This window comes from Numenius arquata, chromosome 5 (assembly GCF_964106895.1).
Source record: "Numenius arquata chromosome 5, bNumArq3.hap1.1, whole genome shotgun sequence".
Taxonomy (NCBI): domain Eukaryota; kingdom Metazoa; phylum Chordata; class Aves; order Charadriiformes; family Scolopacidae; genus Numenius; species Numenius arquata.
The window spans coordinates 34,216,010-34,240,436 of NC_133580.1; the positions used below are offsets into that span (position 1 = coordinate 34,216,010).

Below are 24,427 nucleotides of genomic sequence, written 5' to 3' on the forward strand. Positions count from 1 at the left end.
AAAAGAAAAGAAAAGAAAAGAAAAGAAAAGAAAAGAAAACCAAAAGCAATGCTGAAAATAATTTGATTAAAAGGTATTTCCAATTATCTAGCTGTCCGCATTACTGCTGGGGCTGGTGGAAGCTGTGGTCTCATGGCGCTTCCCATCACTGTCCAGAAGAGAGCTGCCAAAACAGGAATGCTGTTTCATGCACAGGTAGCAGAAACACTGAGCAGCTGCTCCTGTTCTCGCTCAGTCATTTTTCCTTCTGCTGGCACCTCCATCTGTGGTTACAAATCAGGGCCCCATGAAGCATGTGGCCGACTCAACCGATGCTGCTTGATCACGCTGCCAGATCTTCCACTGCTCATTTCCTGCAGCACAATCTGAAAGAAAGCCTGTTCCCATGCCTGAGCTGGTCTGGACAAAGATAAATCTGAAGGCTGCCTAGTGACTACCATATAAACATACAAAAAGTCTGATATCTAACCTACAAGGCTTTGGTTATTTGGTATATTTAAGTGGAGAAGATGCCAAAAAAAAAATTACCGGAAAGTTTTCTTTTGACAAACCTACGACAGAAATTTCTCAACAGCTTCAAGGAATTCCGTGGACGAGCTAAGCCCTTCCAAGTCCAGCAGATTGCCCTTTTTGTCATGAAAGTGGAATAATTCAGTATCTTCCTCTTCTAGTTCCTCTCGAAATAGGTTGGTCTCTGAGGTAGGGATGATGATGATGCGAGGGACTGTATTGCTAATGATAGAACCCAGGAGTCCATTAGCTTGACTTCCTTGTGTTGCCATCTGTGAAGTGTCCGGGTCTTCTGCTCTGCTGACACTGCTGCTATTCAAACCCACAGGCAGAGAAGCTGCTCTTAGGGAGCTGGTCACGAGCATTGCTGGGGGATTGCACAGGACTGACCGCCCAAGCACCTTCTCCAAGCAGCTGGAGGAGAGGGAAACCTAGAACGGAGACATAAGCTTTAGTGTTGTCATACAGCATATGACTATTGAAACCAGTATTTGAAATTAATTACCACTCGTGGCTATTTGAGTCACCAGTCATATTTTCTAAGCACTTGAACCTTCGACTAGAAAGAGAGAAAAATCATGAAGTGTTAACATCTACAGCTTGGAAAGCCAGATGTTAAATGAAGCAAAAGAAGACGTGCTCAAATATCAGCAGAGACCAAAAAGGAAAAAAAAAAAAAAAAAAAAAAAAAAGAGAAGAAGAGAAAAGCCCATTCCTATATCTGACTTATTTGTCCGTTTTTAACACGTCTCAAGGTACTGGATAATTGTACTTCTCTCTCTCATATGAAAGAGATCTCAGATAAGCCTCAAGCATACTATATTTTTTATTTGCCTAAAGTTTCTTGTGACAATCTCTATCATGGTGTCTCCAAATGGTTCCTGGCACTGCCTTGGGGCAGCTAGGGGATCGCATTCATACATTGGACAGTACTTCCACCAACAAAGAAGGGAAAAACAGTGACTGTGATTTTGCTTTGCTAACCGTTTTTCATCTGCCTGTTTTGAGAGAACTCTAATTCCTAACTTGGCTCTGATGGCAACTCCCCTGTCACGTTTCCATAATGCTTTGTGCACAATATGCAAAACCAGAGTAAACTAAGTAAAGTTTGAACATGTTAGTTAATACACCAGCAATGGAAGGCATGAGTGATAAATTTTGGCTTGCTTTAGAAAATGACAGTTCAGATTATAAAAATCAGATAAGGTTATAAAATCAGATATAGAGTGAAGTTAGAAGTCCCTCCTTCCTGGCGAAAATCAACATTTAAAGTAAAATGCAGTTTTTACTTCATTATTATGTGTATTCACATGAAGCCTAATGGAATTCAGAATATGACTAAGCTTTAACCAAAGTGTTATAAAACATCTTTCAGTACCATAGTTCTGTTTATTTCTCTAAATATGATTGTAAAGTGTGTTAATTAGCTACAGAGTCTCTCCATAGTTTCAGCTACCCATAATAGTTTTGTAAATTTTTTTCCTCTATTGTAGATATTCCTGTTCCAGTCATAATCCTCATGAATTCAACTTTAGTCGTCTTGAAGTGTTCAGGCATGTAATTCCCATGATTTATAGAGGTTTGGGGCTGAAACATCTTTTAAAAATGTTAGATCAATTTCTAGCATGATTAGAGCCCAGCAGGGACTGTAATCTTGGCCCCCTTTATCTCCACCTAGTCCATGGCCTGTGACACTGCCTTTATACTGACAAATGGTTCCTTATATCAGAAAGGGAAGGGCTTTGGGGGGTTTTTTTTGGTTGTTTTTGGTTTGTTTTGGTTTTTTTTAGGAGTCATCTCCCCAGTCTGAGCAAGTAGTTCTGTCAGAATATGTCTGATTTTAGAGACAGAAAACCAAATACTTTGGTTTTTTTCACTCAATTTGGGGTTGTTTTTTTTTTTTTAAAAAAGAACAACCCCAGAATTTTTGGTCTCTTTCTCTTCCCCCCATCTCTGCCAGTCTGGGTTTAAAATTAGTTATTGGTACATACTGCAGCATAATGTAATTCTGCTCCACAAGCAGGAATCATTTACTAATCCCTATAGACAACGATTTCTCCAGCCACTGTACCTACCCAAATGGAGGGAAGCACAATGTGCTAAAAAAAAGTGACAGAGAAGAAAAGTCTGTTCTTCCAAACCAACAATAAAAATAGAATGAAAAAGCCCCAAAACTAAAACCACTCCTCCCTGCTTCAAGTGCTGTTTTCATCATAGCAGAAGGACAGGTTTCTTTTGGATATGGCTTGTGGGCTGGACACCGCTTCCAAAGTTTTTTTAATATTTTTCTCGCTGGGTAATTCCTTGCTTGACACAAAACCTGGATGCAGAAAGCACACTTGGCAACTCTCCTTTGAAATCAAGTATCCAAACCTATCTTATCCTCACAACGCGTGCCTGCATTTTAATGCTTCTATAAAGGCCCCTTCACTGCCATGCCAGGTTTCCAGGTGTCAGTCCATCAAGCCTGTTACCATCCTAACTAACAGCAATAAGTCACGGGGCTGGATCATATCTTTGTGGCAGCACAGAAAACAGCCCTGTGCATTTTTATGCTCTGGTAAGCACCAAGCCCAGGTTACTGAGCAGCGTTTTTACTTTCACTTGAGGGATGACTCTCCTCTTTTGTCAACCCATCTGCAACTGTGCATTAAGGTGATCTGATGTCAGTCTGTGAAAAGAATTTAGAGGTACATCAATTTTTTAGATGTTGGTGAGATCATCTACTTAAAGAAAGTGAAGGAAGTGTAAGATACTTTTCCTAAAAAAAAATCATCATATTTTGTTAAATCAAAAATTCAGGTGGCTCTTTACCAAATTCACACTTACATTTCCATAAGTGGGCACTTTTAGAAGTGCCATAACTGGAATTCAGTCATAGGCAATCCAGTAACGCTATTTGAACCTTAAAATAAATATTTAAAAATGCAGTGGGGTTTCTTTAGGGTTGGTTGGGCTTTTGGTAAATGGGTGGCCTTATGGTGAAACACTCTGATTGAGCTTGACAAATAAATATTTACTCTGATAGAATGAATATTCATGCATTTAGCTAGCACACAAAGGAGCTTCACACCACACAGAAATCTTTGCTGAAAATACTGAGAAAAGCAAATGAGGCTTTGATTATTCAATGTAAATAAACTCCACACATCTCAGTGAACACCACTGAAAGCCTCAGCATGAAGGTACTCCATTTAAAGGTTATTTATCAAAATAATCCAACACAGGTCTTTCAAAGACAAAGTAGTGTGTCTGAGCCTTTTTGTGGGCTACACAGCTACTACATTACAGAATACAGAAATATTTATTGTAGTAATGAATTCTTTTATGCAACCACCAGGATTTATTTTCCTTCTACTTCCTTGTGAAACTGAAAGCCAGTGGTTCTCCAGCACCTGGAGACAATCTCTTGTCTTTGCCAGTTGCCTACAACCTTGGACACACTGATGGAGGGCAGTGGAGGTGGGCAGTAGATTTGAGCCCATGTTGCCTGCCCCCACATTTTAAGCTGTTTTTTTTCCATCAATATTATTCACAACTTATTAGTTATAGGAAACTATATTCACAACTTATTAGTTATAGGAAAAGACCAACGTTTCAGAGGACTTCATCTTAAGGAGACACATGAAAGAAGACAGAGCAGACGCATGCAGGAATGGGGTCCTCAGCTGGAAATTTCCAGAGCAGCTCCTGCTTTAAACTACACTCTCTCTAGGCAGTTAGCCTCAGAGCTGGAGGGGAGCACAGTGGACAGAACCAGATGCTGTAGCTGCCCAAGGTGCGGGTGTTTGCTTACACACACTAGAGTAACTCCATGAAAGACTGCCTCCATCAAAAAGCAGGTGCTACTCAGTCCAGCCACACACAGGGGATTGCAAGTCCTGCCTTTTCTCGAAAATGCCACACTGATATATGCTTGACATCGCGCCACCCATACAAATACTCGTTTTGAAACTGAGGTTACGGTTCTGGCAGAAGCTGACTCATGGTGACTTACTGCTCCCATCCTCAGCATTCCCTTAGGGAATGGGGTGCTCCTCAACTGCATGACACCAAACCTCATCGGTTTGGGCAATGAGTGTGATGCATCTGCAGAAGATGCGCTGAGTACTCACCGTCTCCTCTTTCAGTGAGGGAAGGGTGGCAGCTGCCAGACTCTCCCACCCTTAGGGAGAAATGGGAGTTTCTTTCTCGTCTTCCCCCTCAACAAAAATAAAACATTTTAATGTACACTGAAAAGAGGAAGAAGGGTGGCTTCTATTATGTCGAACTCTGGTTTGCAGCCCTGATTTTGTAATAAGAGGAGGCTGTCAGAACATAGACACGAGGGTCAGGATGGAAGGAACCAGAGCTCGGATAGATACACATGCAAAGAGGCAAAGAAGACAACTTCTTCTTACATTTGATGCTATTGACTGTGCTTTAATGCAGCTTTAGAGCTATGAACTCATGCTGGATTTCCAAAACCAGGCAACATATCAGTGAAAAAAGTTAATACGGCATTATTGACATTTTTGTTAATCACCAAAGGATAAGAAATGACAGCAAAGCTGAAAATGACATCAGAATCAGTACAAATAAAGCCTACAGATGAAAGAGATCAGTATGAAGGCTGAATTATTATTCCAGAGATAACATACTGTAGCAAGATTAACAGGAAAGTGTCAAGTCCCCAGCAGAGACTTTTTTCCTTACCTTTTCTGCAGATGCTGCATCACAGCTGTAGGTCTTTGGGAGCTGGTCTCTCTTCTCCTGTTTCACACTTGTTGAAAAGGAATGACTTCGTCGAGGCTGCAGTTTCTTATGGGCTGGTTCTACAGGGTCAAGCTCTACATCGCTCCAGGTCTAATCATAAATGATGAAGGATTTCACACAGTTACATCCTTTCTCAAATTCTAGAAGTTCTCATAATCTAGCAGAAACCATCTACACTTAGAGAAAAGTTAAGCTGCTCTAACGCAGGTCTCACACTCAAAATTCCCCTGGGGAGAGGCTTGATTTTTAATCTTGTCACTTGCCCTGGACTATTTTTCTGAACAAAAAAAATCTTTGAAAAGATGAAAAATTACTTAATCTCTTTTCACTAGGATGTTTTTCAGCCTTTTTTAGCTCATTGCCTGTGCAATGCTTTTGGCTGCATAGCACCTGAAGTCTAAAGATGGTAGCAGGTACAACCAATGTGTTTAATATGGCTTATGGCATTCTGTATGACCATCAGCTGGTACAAAACCATGGGTGTGCACAGGTGCAAACCCACATTTGTATACATCCCAGCTGGACACCCAGAACACCCAGGGCTTCTCAAGCCCCATGAGCTTGCTTCTTTTCTGAACCGTCATCAGTGGATCATAGAATCATAGAATGGTTAGAGTTGGAAGCGACCTTAAAGACCATCTAGTTCCAACCCCCCTGCCATGGGCAGGGACACCTCCACTAGAGCAGGTTGCTCAAAGCCCCATCCAGCCTGGCCTTGAACACTTCCAGGGATGGGAGGCAATCGGTGGATTCTACACTAATTTTCCAAGAGCATGCCAGTAATGGAGCACAATTGTGACACTGCAACCAGGCTGTTCTATTTACAGGCTTGGGCAGAGGTCATCCATTGCCCCTAACTTTGTGGTGACTTTTTCATTGAGTATCAGTGATGAGATCGTTCCACTATTTTCCACACCAGCTTTTAGAGATAGATAGATAGATAGATAGATAGGGCTCCACACAAGCGGGAAGCTAGTGCATAATTCCACTGCATCACCTTGCTCACACATCTATGTCTTGCCACCTGTTTATTTCTCCTCCCTTGTAGCACCAAACTGTAAATACAACTGTATGTGACTGACAAATATGTTGGCTCCCTACATTAACGTGTACAAGACACAGAGGAAAGCATTGGTGGCAACAGCTGCATCTTTTACAGTATTTCTGGTGTCATTCCTGCCCATTAATACTTTATTGGAGCATTCCAAAATTTCACTCGGTGCTGCTGTCATGAGAGAGTCATTGAGCTTAGTGTTTATTCCAGCAGCTGCTGTTTCAGCTAAAATCTGTACAGCTGCACTGAGCTGTCACTCGCCCCAAGAACAATTACCTTTGGCTGTGTCAACTCATCACAACATGGTGCCACACATAGCTAACAGCAGGTGTTTTATTGGAGACTCCTAAGACAAAGTTGTGCCAAAGGCTGAAGTCTCTGATCCACATTATCCCGCCTCTAAGCAGCAACCGCAACCACGCACACACAATAACGTGCTACCCCTAATTAACCAAAACCAAGTAGTCAAGAACAAGAGTGGAGAACAGAAAGCTTCTTGGATCAGGTTAGGTGATCCAGCAGAAATTACCTAATATGACATCAAACAAAGGATTAATGGGGAGATAATCAAGTCAAGGATTAATGGGGAGATAATCAAGTTAAAGGGGCAAAAAAGGTTGGAAATAAGTAAATGAGGACCCTCCCTGTTTTAACGTCAGCACACTTCCATGTCACTACACGTGCTATCTACAACCAGTGAATGAAGCACAAGTGTAAGCAGACAAGTAGTCCCCATGATCTCAAGAGAGATACAGGCATGTGTGGATGCTCTGTTTGTTCAAGCTGTTAAGCAATCCCAAACAAAATACACTCTTTTTTTTTTTTTTTTGGATAGGATATTGGCATGTTACATATACTAACCTCATACTGCAAGGATGATCTGGGTATTTTACAGTTCATGAAATCATCACAGTCGGTACCCTCATGCATCATTGTGTAACCAGTGGTCTGTGAATGGAATTAAATCAGCAGGATAGATTATCTCATTTTCATTTACATTGCAACAGAAATATTTATGCATTTATTTACATATTCAAAAGACAAGACAAATGCTAAATTTCATAGCCCATACAAAGTGAGTCACTCTTTTTTTTTTTTTTTTTCCTATCTCATTGAGGTTTTTTGCCCTAATATAGCAGCAACGAGGTAAACATGAAAGTGCTCCCCATGCCCTGAAGACTATGAGAGCCCAGGCAAGCAAATTTGGGGGGCCTCATGCTCTGTGGTGTGGTACAGTAGTGTCACACTCCACAAGAGTCCAATCGCACACTTCAAATTCACTTGAACTCAAATCTGAACAACAGTCTGCTAAAAAAGGCTTTGCCTAGGCTAAGAGAGGCCTTTCACTCTTCTATTTATTGTTTTAATTTAAAAGAAATTTTATGGTAGACATTTTATGAAACACTAGAGAAAAAGTTTCTCAATTCTAGACCAGGTCTCTCCTGAGAAGTAGCTTGTCCACTTCATGGTATTTAAACACCTGCTAGTTTTGAATGACGAACCACACCCCATTTAAGTGATTACATGATCTTTAATTATCATCATTATTATTTGTCTGTAATACATTAACCTGCAGGCTGTTTCGTGACAGCAGGAAATGCTGCTGGGATACGTGATATACAGTCACAAAGTGGAAGAGGATCCCCGTCCACGAACAGTTCACAACTTCACAAGCTGTACAGCTGAGGCTACCCAGTAGTGTGCAATTAATCATTTTAACTGGAAGTCTACCTGATGCAACTGTATGGTTACTGTGCATGAGAGGCAGCAGGATGGACTGCAAAGTAGCCTGTCTTGTAATAGGTCAGATTTTTTTTCATTAGGCAGTGAGCCTTCCCTTCAAGTGGATTTTTAGTTCTGCTTTTTGATTTCACAGCCAGAAGGCCTGAATTTCTTGTCAGCACCCTGGGCACCATGCTAGCATTGACTGGGGCTGCCTGGTTTCCCAGTGAATAGTACAGTTTTTTGCTCAGGTGTGTTTACTGCCTGTCTGCCATGAAAGAGTCCAGAAATCTCCCTGGTGCTGTTATCTGAAAGGAACCAGCAGAAACTTCAGTGCAAAATTACATTGCTCGAGAATGGTGCACTCCTCATGCTGGTTTTCCTGGTGGTCCTAGGCCCATTTCCAAACCAAGGACCCCAGTCTTTCCAAAAATACAAAGTTATGATTTCACTGAAACATAGCTCTTGGCAACAGCACCCTGAAAGCAGCAGCCTGAAGGGTACAGCACGCAAGTAACCGAGCCCTGTCCTTTCTCAGACCTCTGCCACCTGGCTCAAGGGGAGAGCCATGAGCTTGCCGCTCAGCCCGTCACAGTGATTTACATCTTCGTGGAAGGACTGCAGCCATCGCTCTCGGAGGTATCATACGCCCAAGGTGAGTGCTGAGTGGTGCAGGTCCCCACCTTGGACCTCCCAAGCTGTTTGAGAGGTCCAACACCAGCCCAGTCCCTGCTGCGGCCACCATCCTTCCCTGGGAGCTGCCTCCCCAGCACCTCTGTGAGCAAGGCCATCTTCTTGTGACTTACAGAGGCAGCCAAGGTCATGCCAAGAGGGGCTGGGAAGAACCCCAAGGGATCTTTTTATTTCTAACTCCCTCAATCCTATTGTTATGAGACCTGGTTTCTGTTTAATTCTGCTTGGTTGGGAAGGAGGGAAAGGGCTCACTCCACCTTTTCCACCTCTAATGCAACCCAAACCAACAGGTTACACATCCTGAGTTTCTAACCTGTGACTATTCAGCAGAGAAACCCACCAGGCTATAGGCAACTCCTTCTTCAGACTACGATTCAGCCCCACTGCTAGCCTTACAGGGACTTGGGGTACGCTGCTTGCAAAACACCCCACCAACTCCAGGTGTGGGAAACTTCCACCCCTCACAGTTAAAATCCAGGGAAACAAATAAAAAAGTTCCCTGTCTACAGAAAATGGACTTCCTTTAAAACAATAAAACAGCTATTGGATAGGTCAGAAAACTTTGGATGGAAATGGTTTTCCTGTCCTCCAGCCTCACCAGATACTGGATTATGTAGCAAAGGGTTGATGAAATGGGGAGTGCCTGACAATGGCTCTTTCTAATTCACGTTAAAGACTTACCCCAAATATCCACGGTCTCAGTAAGCCTCTGAGTCATGCAGATATGATGGCCTGGATGCTTTTGCTGATCAGAAATCATAATGCATGAAAGTCCCAGAAAGGCTTTGCAGAAATGACCTCATACAACCTAAAAAAATTTAGCTACCCCCCCTTCCTTCTTTTCCATTCTCTAATTTTGAATATGTATTTATAGACTCACTAATTTTGGGAGTCAGGGGAACATTATACTCACTTTCCTTCATGGAAACGATAAAAAACTTACAGCTTCTCCAGTGGAAACTGACGAAACACAAGTGCTCTTGGTCCTGCCAGCAAGAGATTGATGGCTAGAGAGAGAGGTCCTGAATGATGATTCATTTATGGAGCCTCTCAGGAGGTCGTTCTTCGATATTCGTATTAGGAACCTCAAGCAAGGGACAGCATTGTGGATGGTTTTTCTGAAGGAAAACAGGAGAAGAAAAAAAAAAAAAGGCACATTGACGAGGCAGCTTTGAAAATCCTGTGGTGAAAATACCATCTCTTTCCATAACCTCATCACAGCTTCTGTTTTGATTGAGGAGGTCTTAAAGATGACATGGGAACAGCATGGTACATCTAGTGGAAACTACTCAACAGGCTGAAAGGAAAATAGCAGGTGGCTTCTGGGCCTTGAATCAAAACACGCCTGGAAGAGCTGCATGGATAAGTAGTAAGATCTGACAATATCTTGAAAAGCATGATTGCTTCTGATTTAATAAAAAGTTAACCAGAAAACTTTCAGGTTAGCTGGTATGAAGGCCTTCTCTGTGCAAAGGCACAGGAAGAGTGGAAAAAAGGAAAGAGGAGAGGGTCAGAAGAATCAGATATTACTGTTTATTTGTATTGTGACAGCTCCTGTAAACTCCTATTGGAAATTAACACTCCGTACAAGCATAGAAGAGAAGGATAACGTAGGCCCCAAAGAACTTAAAACCTGCCTTATTCATTAAACAAAAATCTCAGTAATGGTTGTATGAGTATATTCCTCCTGGCCCCAGCCCTAGCCCCGCATGGAGCAGAAGAGCCCATAAGCCTCCCCTGCAGAATGCCAGCTGCGGAAAGATCTTCACTGCCACCAAGGACTGGCAGGGCGATGCAGTTGGTATAACACCTTCCTCAGTGACTCCCAACCCATTATTTCAGCCCAACAGATGAAGCTAATACTGGCACAAAGCTAAATAAACAGGTCAAGAAGTGAGGCAGCAACAAGGCATATGGAAAACCACTGATACGCGGGACTTATGGATCAGGGGAGGATGGCAGTATATTGACTTTACACTGAGATGCAAGCCAAGTGGGTGTATATTGTAAAGTCTTTGCTTCTATAGTTACCAGGTTTGTTGAATAACTAGAACATACAAATCATAATTTATACTCTCAGAAAAGATCACGCATGTTAAAGTCTCAGAGATCACTAGTTTGCCAATACAAAAAAAAAAACCAACCCAAAACCAAAACCCAAAACAAAACACCTCACCACCACCAAACCACAGTATTTAGCATCATCAGCACTCTCAGTATACCAGACTTCTACATGTCTTTAACTTCAGAGGCAACTGAACAAGGAGCTCTGTGCCTACAGAGTAGAAAAGGACTGAAGAAGGCTTTCTGCCCACACCAGCATTCCTGATTCTGCTGAGATTCCTGCCTGTGAGCTGGCAGAGCCCCACCAAGCTGCTTGGGGTGCAGGAGGCTGCCCCCATAGTTCTGGATTTAAAATAAAAAAGAGCTGACGTTGTGCAGAAAATAAAAAGTTTTAAGAATCAGCAAGGATTTACAGAACACAAGAAAATGCCAAGCCCCCAGAAGTTAATTTTTGTGGAAAATCTCAGGCTGGTGCTGAAAAAGCAGCTGCCAGCTTTTTCCCCAGATGGGAAGCTGAACCACTTCCCTCAGACATAGACGTAGCTTTTGATGTCTGTCACAGCCTACCTGGGGCTCTAAACTACAACTTGAAGTTGGTGTAAAACATACCCTCCTGCTTATTAAGTGGGATTTCATGCAGAGACCTCCTCACACTGGAGTTTCAGGAAATGTATGTCTGATGGTGAAAATTCAAGGACAACATAAGAACATTTTTGATGTCTTGAGGGACCAGAGTTTCAATTTTACAAGTATTTGGGAGGACTGTTGAGGGACATTTTGTGGGCTGAGAAGAAAGTACAGATTTTGAAGGGAGTTTTAATACTGTACATAAATACAAAATAGGTATAAACCTGAGGTGCTTATTTAATGGTATTTTTATAATCCTCTAAAATAAAAGTCACCCAAAGTCAAATATGTAATAAATTGCAAACTACTTCTTGAGAAAATATTGCAAATCGAGATTATTTGTGATTATTTGGTCGCCACAAACCAGCATTTAATTAATTAAAACTTTGTATATATTTTTTTACTCACTCCCATTTTTTACTTCCAGTGATACCTGTCAGGGAAAGAAGTGTTTTTTTCCTTCATGCTGGTGGGGAGTGGGCAAGCAAGAGGGTATATGACAACCTCTCAGACGAGTTCTTAAACGCCAAACGCTAGCACAAAAGTCACTATTACATTTTCAGTTACACTCATTGTAATGTGCTTTTTTCATTGATTAAGGTAAGAAAACCCTACAAAAAGACTTGTGTGATTTGTTGGGGTGTTAAGATGCAGCAACAGCAATTCTCTGTGCAAAAAAAAAGCAACTTTGGTAGCATTACATCATCAGTTTGAGCCACATCAGAACTCTTTAGATTCTGATTTCTAGGTGCCTCTTTCTAGAAAGGCTTGGAAAAGAATTTAGATTTAACCCAGTTCAGTAGTTGCAATACAAAATGGCAATTCATTCTCCCACAAAGCCTTAATTCTTGGGCGTGAACAGACTGCCCCATTATCCATCACTGTATAAATGACTTTGAAAGCATAATGTGAATTATTAGAAGATATGGAAATTATCCAGAAATGCTGATCTTTACATACATATTCATCATTCACTGTTCAAGCAAAATTGGTCTTGCCAACATGTTTTCACCAACTAACTTTTTGGAGTATTGTAGCTGCTTTTTCAGTTTCAAAACTGCATGCTTGGTTCATCTCAAGGGACACATTTTTCCTGACTGGATGATGCCCAAGTGTATAAAATGTCTTCAAAACAACTGCATAAACACACATCTTGTTGATATGTCTAGAAATACAAATTAAGAAGCAGGAACCTCCCCCCTCCCTGATCTAGTTTAAGAGAGTCTCTGAAATCCTGTTGTGGAGTCCAGCCTTTTTCCTAACACAGTCTACTTGGAAAACTCATGCTGGTAGGAAAAAACATTAATTGAAGAAGTTCACTATATAGTATGTGCTTTGAAAACATTCTCTTGACCTTGCAAAAATGACATAAGGAGTCACTGAACGCAACAGCTTTGGGTCAGAAAAAAATACCAGATTCATACTGTGCCAGCCAGCCATGCAAATCTTCTTATTGAACTTCTGCAAGCCCTTGGAGAGTAGTCATGCTCTTACTATGAACTGAAATACTCTACAGTCTTCAAAAACTAAGAAGGACTCAGGTTTTTGGAGGATGCAAAACCATGTTAGTTATGATCGCAGATGTTTTCAAACAAAATACATGTTTTCACCATTTCTGGGTATATTTCTACCAGCCTTCTGAGGAGCTTTAACTGTTCTCACACAACTTCACTCATGAGACATTCAAAACAATGAATTCTCTTTCCAGCTCCCAAATCCTAGTTTTCAGGCAATATAACCTAGCAACTTTTCCTCTTCATAGGTGAGACAAACCTCATACCAATGTCTGACCCTGCCATCTAGTGGCATTTATACATTTATCAGCACAGCATCCCCATGTTTCATCTGAACTTTTGATACAGCATCCCTTTGTGATAGACATGCAGAAAAATCTCGAAATACACTGAATAACAGTTCTGTTACAAGAATTTCTCCTTTTATATGATAAAGTGTTTTTCACTGCCAGCGTTTCAAAACCACATTGTGTACAGCTACAGGAGGAAATTGCAGGCTCCAAGCTGTATCTTCTATGTGAGGTATAGCTGCTTCTGAGTACACTGCTGTGAGTCATAAAGGTGAAAAGAATATATTTAGGAACCCACCTAAGGCTGGAGATAGGGCAGAGAACACAGTAGATTTGTATCCCTTTCCTTACATTAAACAAACAAAAAACTCAAAAAACAAACCCCCAAAACCAATTTTTGCTGGATTTTTGGAAACCAAGTGTTTTAGAAGTTTTAACAGAAGTGAGTTACTTTGCCAGTAGCCAGTACATGTTTCTCAGCTGAAGCTGGGAGGACATTTCTAAGTAAAACATTGACTTCAAGAAAAGAAGTTCTGGCTTGCATAGGGTCTGGGAAATAAATGTAGGGTAAGTTTATCCTTGTTTGAAACCATTCAGCAGAACACTGCGCCAGCTTATTCCCTTGCAAAAGTATGTTGTAAGTCCTTTTAGGACCACATGGCTGAAGACATAATAATTTTTGATGTCTCCATACTATGTATGCCTCCAGTCCTAGCTAGCTCAAAGAGCAGATGATCTTTCTGAAATGCAAGATGATTCCTTCTCCTGCTTTCCCTAAATGTTGGGGACTGCTGAGCTGGTCTCTGGAGACCAACTAGAGTGCTCCAGAGAAGTTATTAAAGGGGGTTTTAGTGGACCTTCTTCTGCAAAGGGAAGTTTCTGATTCTTTGGAAGAGTGTCTTTTATGGTATGCAAAATTGTCATTCTATTCACATAATCTTGTAGGTTTCCTATCAAAGCAACAGTATAGAAATCTTTTTTTACAATGCATTGTTACTTTTCTAATCATCTACTCTGTGGGAACAAGTTATCTTTATGCTCTCTATCCCTTACCTTATTGCAGTCAGAGGGCCTGGATAAAAAGCATAATTCATACCTTTCAGCTCAGAAACACATTCACCAGCTGTGAGAGACTTGAGAAGGAAATAAAAGGCAAGAAAAGCTGGCTAACCATGCAGTTTATTGAGACTGAACAGTGTTTGAGTATTTGTTAGTGAAATTGTGCTGGGTTGGCACAGTGTTCTGTTTTAAAACATACAGTAATTGATATCTGTAATTATAACTAGAATTGAAATATAGTATAGTTTGCTCATGAAGGCATAGGTTAAGAAATCTTTCAAATCTGAAAAAAAAAATTGAAGTGTTTCAGAGAAATAATCAACATTACATTTTGCCCATTGAACCCCATTAGTGTAGTATAAAAGTTTTTCCTTTTTTTTAAATCAAAGCTAATATTTTTGGAAAAGGGAAAGAATGGAAATTTTTTTCCCTGAAACAACTAAAGGCAACAAATATGAAAACAGCCTTCAGAAGAGACTTTTTTGCACAGAGTATTTCAGAAGCATCTGCTTTGTTTTTTGAAGGCAAATATTTGTTGATCAAAGTTAGCAAGCCTGCTAATGAAAAAGGAGTATTTTCAGCATATTTGAAAAACTTTCTCATTTGCAGGGAGCTCTGTCTGGCTTACTGGCTTCCCACAGTTCTCAGAACTTCTATGAAAATGCCAGCAACTTGTTTACATTAGTACTGAAGTTGATGTGAAGAGAATAACTTCAGTGCTTCAGAAAACCAAACCTCGAACGTATGCATATATAGCTTCTTAAATTGAGGAAGATATTACTTTTGAACCTCGCCGGTTGGAACCCATTATCTGGAGAGTGCTCTTTAGCAGCCATCCCTGATATGGCAAAAGATGTCCCTGAGCATCTCCTCCTCCTCCTGTCAGGGTTGTGAGGGGGAAGAAAGATGAAGGAAGGGACTGCTCCCCTGAGGCTATGTCTGGAGCTCCATGTGCAGTTTGGGCTGCCCTGCATCAGGTGGATGCGGTGCAGGGTCTGACCACCTGGATCCCACTACGGGGTGGTCAGAGTGGGAACATGCATTGCATGGGGCAAGGCTGAGGCAATGGGGGTAGCTCGTTCATTGTAAAAAACACATTTGCATGTACAGTTATACACATACCTATATGTTTACTGTACCTGTATCTTGGGTGAATTATTGCATATATGATGGGGTTGTAGATTGCAGAAGCTTTGGCAATAACTGCTGGCACAGATTTGGCATATGGTGTTAGGGTGTTGCCTCGACTAAAACAAAGCAAAAACATTACACACAGCTATGCCATGAATTAATACTAAATTATTAAAACACATTACTCTTTTTGACCATTTTTGTGCTGTGATCTCTTGATAAGAGATACCCCTGAAATGTTAATTCATTCAAATGCATTCTTTGCTCAGATGAAAGGCTTGCATTTGACAGCGTGTACTTCGTTTCATTCATTTGGAGAAGATGAGAGACATGCAGGTAATTAGTTATCTACTTGAGAATGAGCAGGAACACAAAGAATCACCTTCCCTGTTTCTACACTAGGCAAAAAAAATCCAAAAAAACCCAAAACAAACCAAAAAACCAAACAATCCCCATTGTGACCCTCTGGGAAAAGGGAATGGTGATAAAAAAGAAACCAGAATAAAACCTAAAAATCTTTCAGCAGCAACATCTGTGCTCCACGGTAATCGATGTCAACGACTGAGTTGCAAACACTGTAGAAGGAAGAGAGGACTAGAATGGTCTGAAACCAATATTGTCCTCTTGAATTTAACCACCCACAGTCACTCATGTGTGATCAATGTTGGAACAGGATAATCAAAATTAATATCATAGAATCACAGAATGGTTTGGGTAAGAAGGGACCTTTAAAGATCAGCTAGTCCAACCCCCCCCGCCATGGGCAGGGACATCTTTCACTAGATCAGGTTGCTTAAAGTCCCGGCCAGCCTGACCTTGAAATCAAGAACATGCAATGTCAAGACAACAGGTCCCTAGGGAACAGAAAGTGTCTGGAGGAAGAAGGGAGCTCAGGGGTGAATCTGGGAATTTAACCTCTTTCCTGCCCTCTGTCAGAGGCAGCAGTATATGGTGGAAACCTCTTGAGAGAACAGGTGCTAGGAGAGAAAAGAGGTAACTCCTCCAATTAATTCAAATAAAGTATCACAAGAGAAAGGTGTCTGTGTGGGGGGAACAATGTGTACCCAAAAAGTAGCTAAAAAGTCATAATAGTTTAAAAATACATAGACAACCCCTTTCCTGGCTTTATCTACAAAGATATATCAAAGAAAACAACATCGTTTCTAGTGTAATAACTATTTAAAACTCATTCCAAATGGAGATCTGTTTCTTATGGGTGACAGTACTGTCCGTACTTCAGAATAACCCATGCTCTTTGGATTACGTTTCCACTTACCCTGCCCAGGCAATCAAGGTGACACAAGCATATGGAGACCAGGACAAGACAAACACAATGATGACCACAAAAGCAATTTTTGCCAGTTTCCATTCATTCTTCATGGACTGAGAGAGATAGGATTTCCGGCTGCAGGACCCCAGCTTTTGAACATCTCTATGAGGATCAAAAAATACAGATATCTCAGCAGGAGGGTGAAAAAACAAGGTGCAACATCTCTAATGCATTCTCAACAATAGGCAAAATGAAGCAGATTTCATCTTTCCCTGCTCTATTCTTTTGTCTTCTGATCTTTAAAAATCTAGGATGTAATTAATGTAGTAAAATGGTCCCATGTGTTTCGTCTGAGCTTTGAACGCATATGGGACTGAGCCAGAAGAACCCCTGGGGCTACAGGATGGGATGTCCATCTCCTTATCCTGACACAAGGAGGGTTTCAAGTTGGGAGGGTGAAAAATTGGTACCCCTTGCCCTTAATTGCTCGTTGAGGTGGAGCAAGTAAAGGCACAGCAGGATGCAAAATCAAATCTGATGGCTTTTCCTTTTCAAGGGAGGAGCACCTTGCAGAAATTCCAGCTCACAAGGTAACATATGCTGGAATACCCTGACTACTCTGAGAAACATGGCCCCAAATGCTTACAAGGACATTTTTACTTCCCTGCAGATTTATTCACTGGAGAAGAGTATTTTCAGGGGTGAGTACAACAGGCAGTCCTAATGTTTTTGCCAAAAATGTCCAATGAAATTATCTTCTAACATCAGATAAACACTTTATTAAAAAAGTGGTTTTAAATGGTTTAGCACTGTATATAATTTAGCACAGAAATAACATTTTTTACATATCAGTGTTGTGAAATGAAGTGAGTTTACTTCACTCATGAAGTGAGTTTACCGAACTAGTGAGCAAAAGGCTGTCTTGCTTTTGGCTAGGATAGAGTTAATTTTCTTCCTCGTAGCTGGTATAAGTGCTGCGTTTTGGGTTTAGGATGAGAATAATGCTGATAACACACAGATGTTTTAGTTGCTGCTAAGCAGCGGTTTACACTAAGTCAAGGACTTTTTCAGCTGCCCTGCCAGCGAGGAGGCTGGGGCTGTACAAGAAGTTGGGAGGGGACACAGCCAGGATAGCTGACCCAAACTGGCCAAAGGGATATTCCATACACCGTATGACATCATGCTTAATACATAAGCTAGGGCGAAAGCTGGCCAGGGCAGGGCCGTTGCTCGGGTACAAGCTGGGCATCGGTTGTTTGGTGGTAAGCAATAGTTTTTCGTTTGCATCACTTGTCTTTTCTTGAATTTTATTCATCTTTTTTTGTTGTTTTTTATTTTCCTTTTCATTACTTTTTTTTTTGTTATTATTTTTATTATTTTATTTCAATTACTAAACTGCTCTTATCTCAACCCACGACTTTTCTGACTTTTACTCTTCTGATTCTCTCTCCCCCGTCCCACCAGGAGTGAGCAAGTGGCCGTATGGTGCTTAGCTGCTGGCTGGGGTTAAACCACAGCAAAGGCCTAGAAAAATCTTGCGGCCGCCGTCCTTCATGGGTGTACAGGATACCAGTGTTTTAAGGATGCATTCTTTGCTGCTTCGCTTGGTATCAAAAAAAACCCAAGTAAAAACCAAGACTAAGGCCAAAAATACAGCTTAGTAGGAACTCCAATTTAGGCATGCATCTCAACATGCTTGTAAAAATGGAATTTAGCCTTGTGAAGCCAAATGACTTCAACAAGTGCCTACAGATAGGCACAAAGAAAAGCCATCAGAGCTGATGACACTGAGAGCAGTGGGAAGGACTCACAACTCCAGCTGGTGTTGGATCAGACCAAAGATAAGTCATGTGCTCATTAGGAGAAAAATAAATGACTGAATGAAGTTACTTTACAGATCTAATACCCTGCTGATATGTGATTTCAAATATAGACCAAGAATTTTGGGGGAAAAAAAAGTGTCCTAACAAGCATAGCCAGATATTGTGCGTGCAGTTGTGATGCTTGAGTGAACCACAAGGTTTTCTGGGATGCCTGCCTTAAATAAAACTGTCAAAAAATATGAAGACTCTTATGTTTACAGAGCAGCTTAAAGGCAGATGATGCCCCTGTTGCTACATGCTATTTATCATCCCTTGGGGCTGAAAACTGTGCTGGAATGCACAGGGACTGTGTTCCTTGTATTGTAAATCTAAAATACAAATAATCCAAACTATCAAATTATCTCATACACTATTAATTACCACACTCTGGGCTAAGATTAGAACCACCAGAGACTTCTTTCCCTACTCCAAACTACATACATCCATTCCAGTTTTTATATTGGCAAAAATATTTCTCCAGTTACAGCTATTAATGATCTGCCACTTTATTTCCAATTTCAATTCAGATTAATTTTTGATTCAGATTTTTCTGCAGATAAAGAAATTGAGAAAATCTTTTACTACACAAAAACGGAGATTTACTTATTTCAGTTGCATTGCTTACCTGCCGGTACGTCTTATGGCCAGGAACATAAATAAATAGCAATGGAATATTATTATCAGGGGAATAAAAAACACGCAGCAACATAAAATCATGGTGTAACTTCTGTTTGCAGGGGAGTAGGTTACATAGTCCCACGTACAGGAAATCATCAAGCCCTCAGGCACATAGGAACCTATGAAATACATGGAATACATTATTTACTTATACACCCAGAGCTTGCACAGTTGCTCATCCAACAACTGAGCAATTAAAATACACCCCGTACTGTAGATATAGTTTCCAAGAGCTATGCATGCTGTATCAAATGTGTGGTCTAAGAATACAAATGCACACATGGAGAGGAGGTTCTGACTGCCAGACTCTGAGATACACCTAAGACTCCATCTTCAATTTGTTCTGCTTGAATACCACCTGGGGGTAGGGAGGAGGAGGGTATCTGCACTGCAGTAAGTGCAGATACATGGTACGACAGCGAACCGTCAAGTGCGGGCGAGACATCCACCAGAGAACTTATTAAAAAAATCTCATTTTTTTAATACCCCGAGCAAGGCTGAAACAGACCACACAGGGAACACTAGAAGAAATAGAGAGCAGACAACATACTCCACCCAAGGAGTGGAGCCACGCTCCATCCCAGCGAGTACAGCCATACAACAGCGATGATCTGAATGGTGCGTTTCTTTGAAGTCCACTGTATGGATCGCAGGGGCTTAGTGATCACAAGGTAGCGGTCAACAGAAATAGCTAATAAAGTCATCATTGAGGTTATTCCGAAGAGTGCCCCACAGAAAGCGTACAAGTCACAGCCTGAAGCAGAAAATGGCAATGTCAGGGATTTTCTTAAAACAGATGCATGTTTTCTGTCTGAGCCTAACATGATAAACTTCCCATTTTTTCCTGGCTCAGGACTTGTCTTCCATTAGAAAAATTTTCTTAGCCTCACAATTTCATAATTATTAATTGTTTATTATTTAAGATATATATTTATTAATATTATATATTAATATTATATATAATATTAATATAGAATATATTAATATATTTTTATACAATATATATTAATATATATTTACAAAAACCCACAAATATTAATAAAATACAAATGTATGTGTTTAACAAGTCCTACTCCCCATTGTGGGCAGCAACTGGGAACCTTTTGTCAATGGAAAACTGCCTCAAAGAAAATCCAATCTAATTAAAGTTACATTTTCCTGGACTGTTGCCGAATATATTGATCATAACAGGCTGCAGCAGACATCTGTCTGCTAATGACAGATGGATGTTTTGAAAAATGACTTTGGTTTATGTGGCTTAAAAATGTAAAAGTGGTTTAAATTTGATGGCTAAAAGATGAGCTGTAAAACATAGCTCCAGCTCCTATATTTAATAGCAGCACTTCTTAAAAGCCTGACAGTTTTACATGAAACAGGGTTTTCCCCTTTTTACATTCAGGCATTGTGCTAGCAGATGAAAATTTGTAGAGTTACACTGTCCCTAATATGATCCAGAAACCTTTGTTGAATGATCATTCATTTTTTGAGATCTTGCATCGCCCTATGTGGTTATAGACAACAGCCCACTGGGAGTGGGAGGCAATCAAAACACCAGATCAGATTCAACCCCAAAGCGGACTTCTTCTAAAGTCTTTATAAGTAACCTGCAATTAAGGATCAAATCTCACAGAACCCAAATCAATTGCTTCATTGTGGTGGCATGATAATTTACACTGATTTTATCTAAGGGGATGAGCAAGACTAAAAACATCCTCAAACTAAAGAAGAGCCCTTTTGTGCTGCGAAATAATACACGGTCTCTGGGCTTGCTCCACACATACACGACCACTACTTGGTGCAAATTTTCACCCAATGATGTGATGAGCGATAGCAAGCAGAGTATCAAGCCTTCTGAGGAACTTGCTATACTCACATTTCAGCTACAATTTGAGCCTGCATCTCACCTTTTCTTTCTTGCAGTTGGAAAGAAATGAGCTTAAATTTGCAGAGTCCTCAACTGCCTGTCATTATTTAAATCTCTTAATTAAATGTGAGATTCCTAGAAGTATGCTAATGGATATTAATATACATTACTAAATAAAAATATTAACTCCCTCTTAAACTAATACAGAAAAAATATTTATGACTTAAAACTTTTCTACCCACCTTCATCCATAACATCTGCCCTTACAAGCTAAACAGTAACACTATTACATGTTGATGCTAACTTCTTTCTCTCCAAAATAAATAAGATGAAAGAATCAAACCTATAAAACAAAACACATCCCATCATACTGACTGATGATGCCGAGAACCTGGGTTGTCACTCAAGAGTCTTGTACTGCTGTCGCCACGGCACAAGCTGAAATTGTTATGGCTAAAATAGGCTGCAGACAGTGTGAGCTGGTGAGGTACGATTTAGTGCTGAAAAGTACCTATATCTCCAAGTATCCACTCTCTGTGCAAGCTGTTGACAAAGCACATGGGTGCCTGAGAAGCCGACATCAGGAAGTCGCTCACCGCCAGATTCATTATAAAGTAGTTTTGGGGAGTCCTCAGCTTCTTGTTGCTTAAAAACATGAGAAATATGTGATTGTAAATAGACAAAGTGAACAGCTAACTTTATAACTTTGCCTACTAGCATAAACAAATACTACCCAGGCTGGAATCAGTGGTTACTTACAGTCAATCAATTGCTAATCATCAGTCAATTACTGCAGCTACAGATACAGTAATTTCAAATCGGTGACTGACAATAGCAGGGGGGATAAAATGGATTGTTTCCTCTTCAAACTGAGGAGAATTCCAGCTGTGATGAAAAATATGGATTTGTTAGGAGAGGAGCAGTTCCCTATAAGAGCAGTAACACTAAGTGTGTGTCCTGCACTGCACAAGACCAGGATCTGAAGCAGGTTGCAGAGCCAAAGGACCTGTTTTTAATGAATTTTCAAAAGCTGCTGGCCTGAAAAGTCACCACCAACTAAATAGCCCTTTTCAAAGTGCTATGGCACAAGCAAAGCATGCACAGAGATTCGAAAAAGTACGTTTGTTCATACGCATCTCACAAGAGATAACAAAACCACTCAGCTGCAGGTGAACAGGCAACATCAAATGCTGCAACAAGGAGTTTAAAAGCATCAGCCAGCCTGCAAGCAAACTTTAACCAAAGAAAAAAAAAAACACATCTCTTCCAGATTTTTTCCCCCACATCTCACCACCTGACTTAGTCTCACTTCTTAGGGATATCTGGAGTTACAACCTCCTAGGAAACTTTCAGCTGGTATTCAATATTGCCCTTGGGTCTGGCTAAGAGGAATAAAGATACTGGTAATGTGATAAAGAACCTCTCGCTTTTACTCAGGATTATTTGGTGGAATGTGCCCTTGTTGCTCTGATAAATAGTATGTCCCACTATGAAAGTTAAATTGATTTGTGAGTTCGGCTCACCCAAGTCTGCCTTAAAACTGGCACTTTCGAGGCATATACTGAGAAGGTGTAACGCTGAACTAGTAGTCCCTCAACGTGAACCACTGTATTGGTTGCATGCCAAAGTAGAGAGCTTTGATACCTAGAGTTTGAATTCAGGACTTTTCACAGTGTCAGGTATATATAATACAAGAAGAACTGACTTGACGCACTCTGTGAGACATGGGGAAGAAGCAAAATTTTATAAATAGCTTTGTTCTTGGAACCTGCATGCAGTAATTCTCAATAGTTTGAAATAATTTTTAATTTTCCTCCAAATGCCTCCTTCAGTGTAGAAAGTTGAAAAACTGAAACCTCTCTGATGTGCTTTAAAATATTTGCAGCTAACATGAATTTCCTCAGGCTGATAAAGAAATACTGAAAAGGAAATTGAGAAAGCCATCTTGATACTTCTGCAATTCTAACAAAATCTTGGGTCTCATAACTGCTTGCAACAACTGGGTGAGAGGGGGTGCAGAGCTCGCACCTTCACCGGTGCATGGGAATGTCTCCCATGGAGATTATTTCTACTTTGACAATTTAATGCTTTTATTACACCAGCTAAAACAAGCAAATTTCAAGAAAAATTGAGAGCTTGTGCTGCATTTCAAAAATCACAAACGTACCTTCAGTTGTAGGGAATTCAATTTCTCCTCTATCTCATGTTAAAAGCCAGCTATTCAAAATGACTAAACTAATTTATTTCTCTTAAACATTTAAGAATAGGAAAATAACGCTTGGTTCATAACCCCACCGGTGTTTCTAGCATTGTAAACCACCGCTGCATCAACATTCATGATGACAGCAAGCAGTGAGCAAGAAGGATTTTGAAATCCAGCATCACAATGTGGGATAGAAGGCGGCTATTTACTTTTTCCATAAGATTTTTGCATGCTCTGGCTGCAGTAGCTTTGGCTGTCTATTGCACTCTCAGAAGCCAAGAGGGCACAAAACTGACAGAAAACCTATGATCTGCCTGAAGCAGGGAATACACTGATGGCATAAGCTCATTTCATGTAGTGCATTGTTTTCTTGGTCCTTCCAGGACATCTGGGCTGCTGGAAAGAGCGTCAGTTTTTGTCAAGTGTTTCTGCAAATTCTACGGGGCGAGTGAAGAAGTCTGCTGTTTCTATCATTAAGAGTATTAAACTCTTCTTTAAACTTTTCAGCAGAATTGTTAATAGAACATGGTATTTGTTTTCTCATTTTCTTTGGTTCCTTAAAACACAAGGAATTAACACTGAGGTTATCAGTGATGCAGGGGGGCAGGGGTTATGCTGCCTTCTCCCTTTTGATGTCATCAGCCTTTGCTTGGAGATTTAAGCCAAGAGGAAGCCAATGCAGAACATTTGCACACAGGCACAGGTGAAACTCAAGGCCAATCAGACTAACCACAGAAGGAATTTTTGTACCTGTAAAACGCGTAGAGAACTAGGAGGTTTCCGATGATGCCAATGGAGCCAATAATGAGCACACATGTTCCTACAGTATAAAGAACATGGTCAGGGACCTCTGTCTTGGTCACAGGGTGTGGCTGGGTGCCCATGTTCAAACCCTGAATGGAAAACAGAGGAAAAGGAGAGCGTAGCACGTTTAGGATGGTTATCACAGGGGACACATGATCAGCCTGTTGAAGGAAGGCAGAGCACTCGCTTCCACAGTTCATGCAAATCAAAAGACACCTCTGCACTCTTTTCACATCCTCTGTAATCAAATTTCCCTCAAGTAGCCTTCATTACTTTAACAGTACATGTTTATATTAAAAATAAATGAATAAATAAATAAAAAACACA

At 40.6% G+C, this 24,427-nt stretch overlaps 1 protein-coding gene across 1 annotated transcript; it reads right to left on the minus strand.

The window, feature by feature from the left end:
- Positions 1-551: 551 nt before the first annotated feature.
- Positions 552-24,180, minus strand: LOC141464745 (melanopsin-like). Its single transcript, XM_074147835.1, has 10 exons — positions 24,047-24,180; positions 21,605-21,738; positions 19,780-19,983; positions 19,177-19,348; positions 16,696-16,851; positions 15,428-15,535; positions 9,678-9,852; positions 7,181-7,267; positions 5,206-5,355; positions 552-941 (listed from the first exon to the last, which is right to left on the minus strand). Exons 1-10 carry the CDS (start codon positions 24,178-24,180, stop codon positions 552-554), a joined length of 1,710 nt encoding a protein of 569 aa, XP_074003936.1.
- Between the last annotated feature and the right edge of the window lie 247 nt (positions 24,181-24,427).

Bases quoted from the DNA above. Each gene is read 5' to 3' on its own strand.
- LOC141464745 (XM_074147835.1), bottom strand. From the start codon at position 24,180: ATGGGCACCCAGCCACACCCTGTGACCAAGACAGAGGTCCCTGACCAT. The intron at 19,984-21,604 runs GTACTTTTCAGC...TTTCTGCTTCAG, and splicing joins GTGGATACTTGGAGATATAG to GCTGTGACTTGTACGCTTTC. The intron at 9,853-15,427 runs GTACAGTAAACA...GTTTTCCTTCAG, and splicing joins ATAATTCACCCAAGATACAG to AAAAACCATCCACAATGCTG.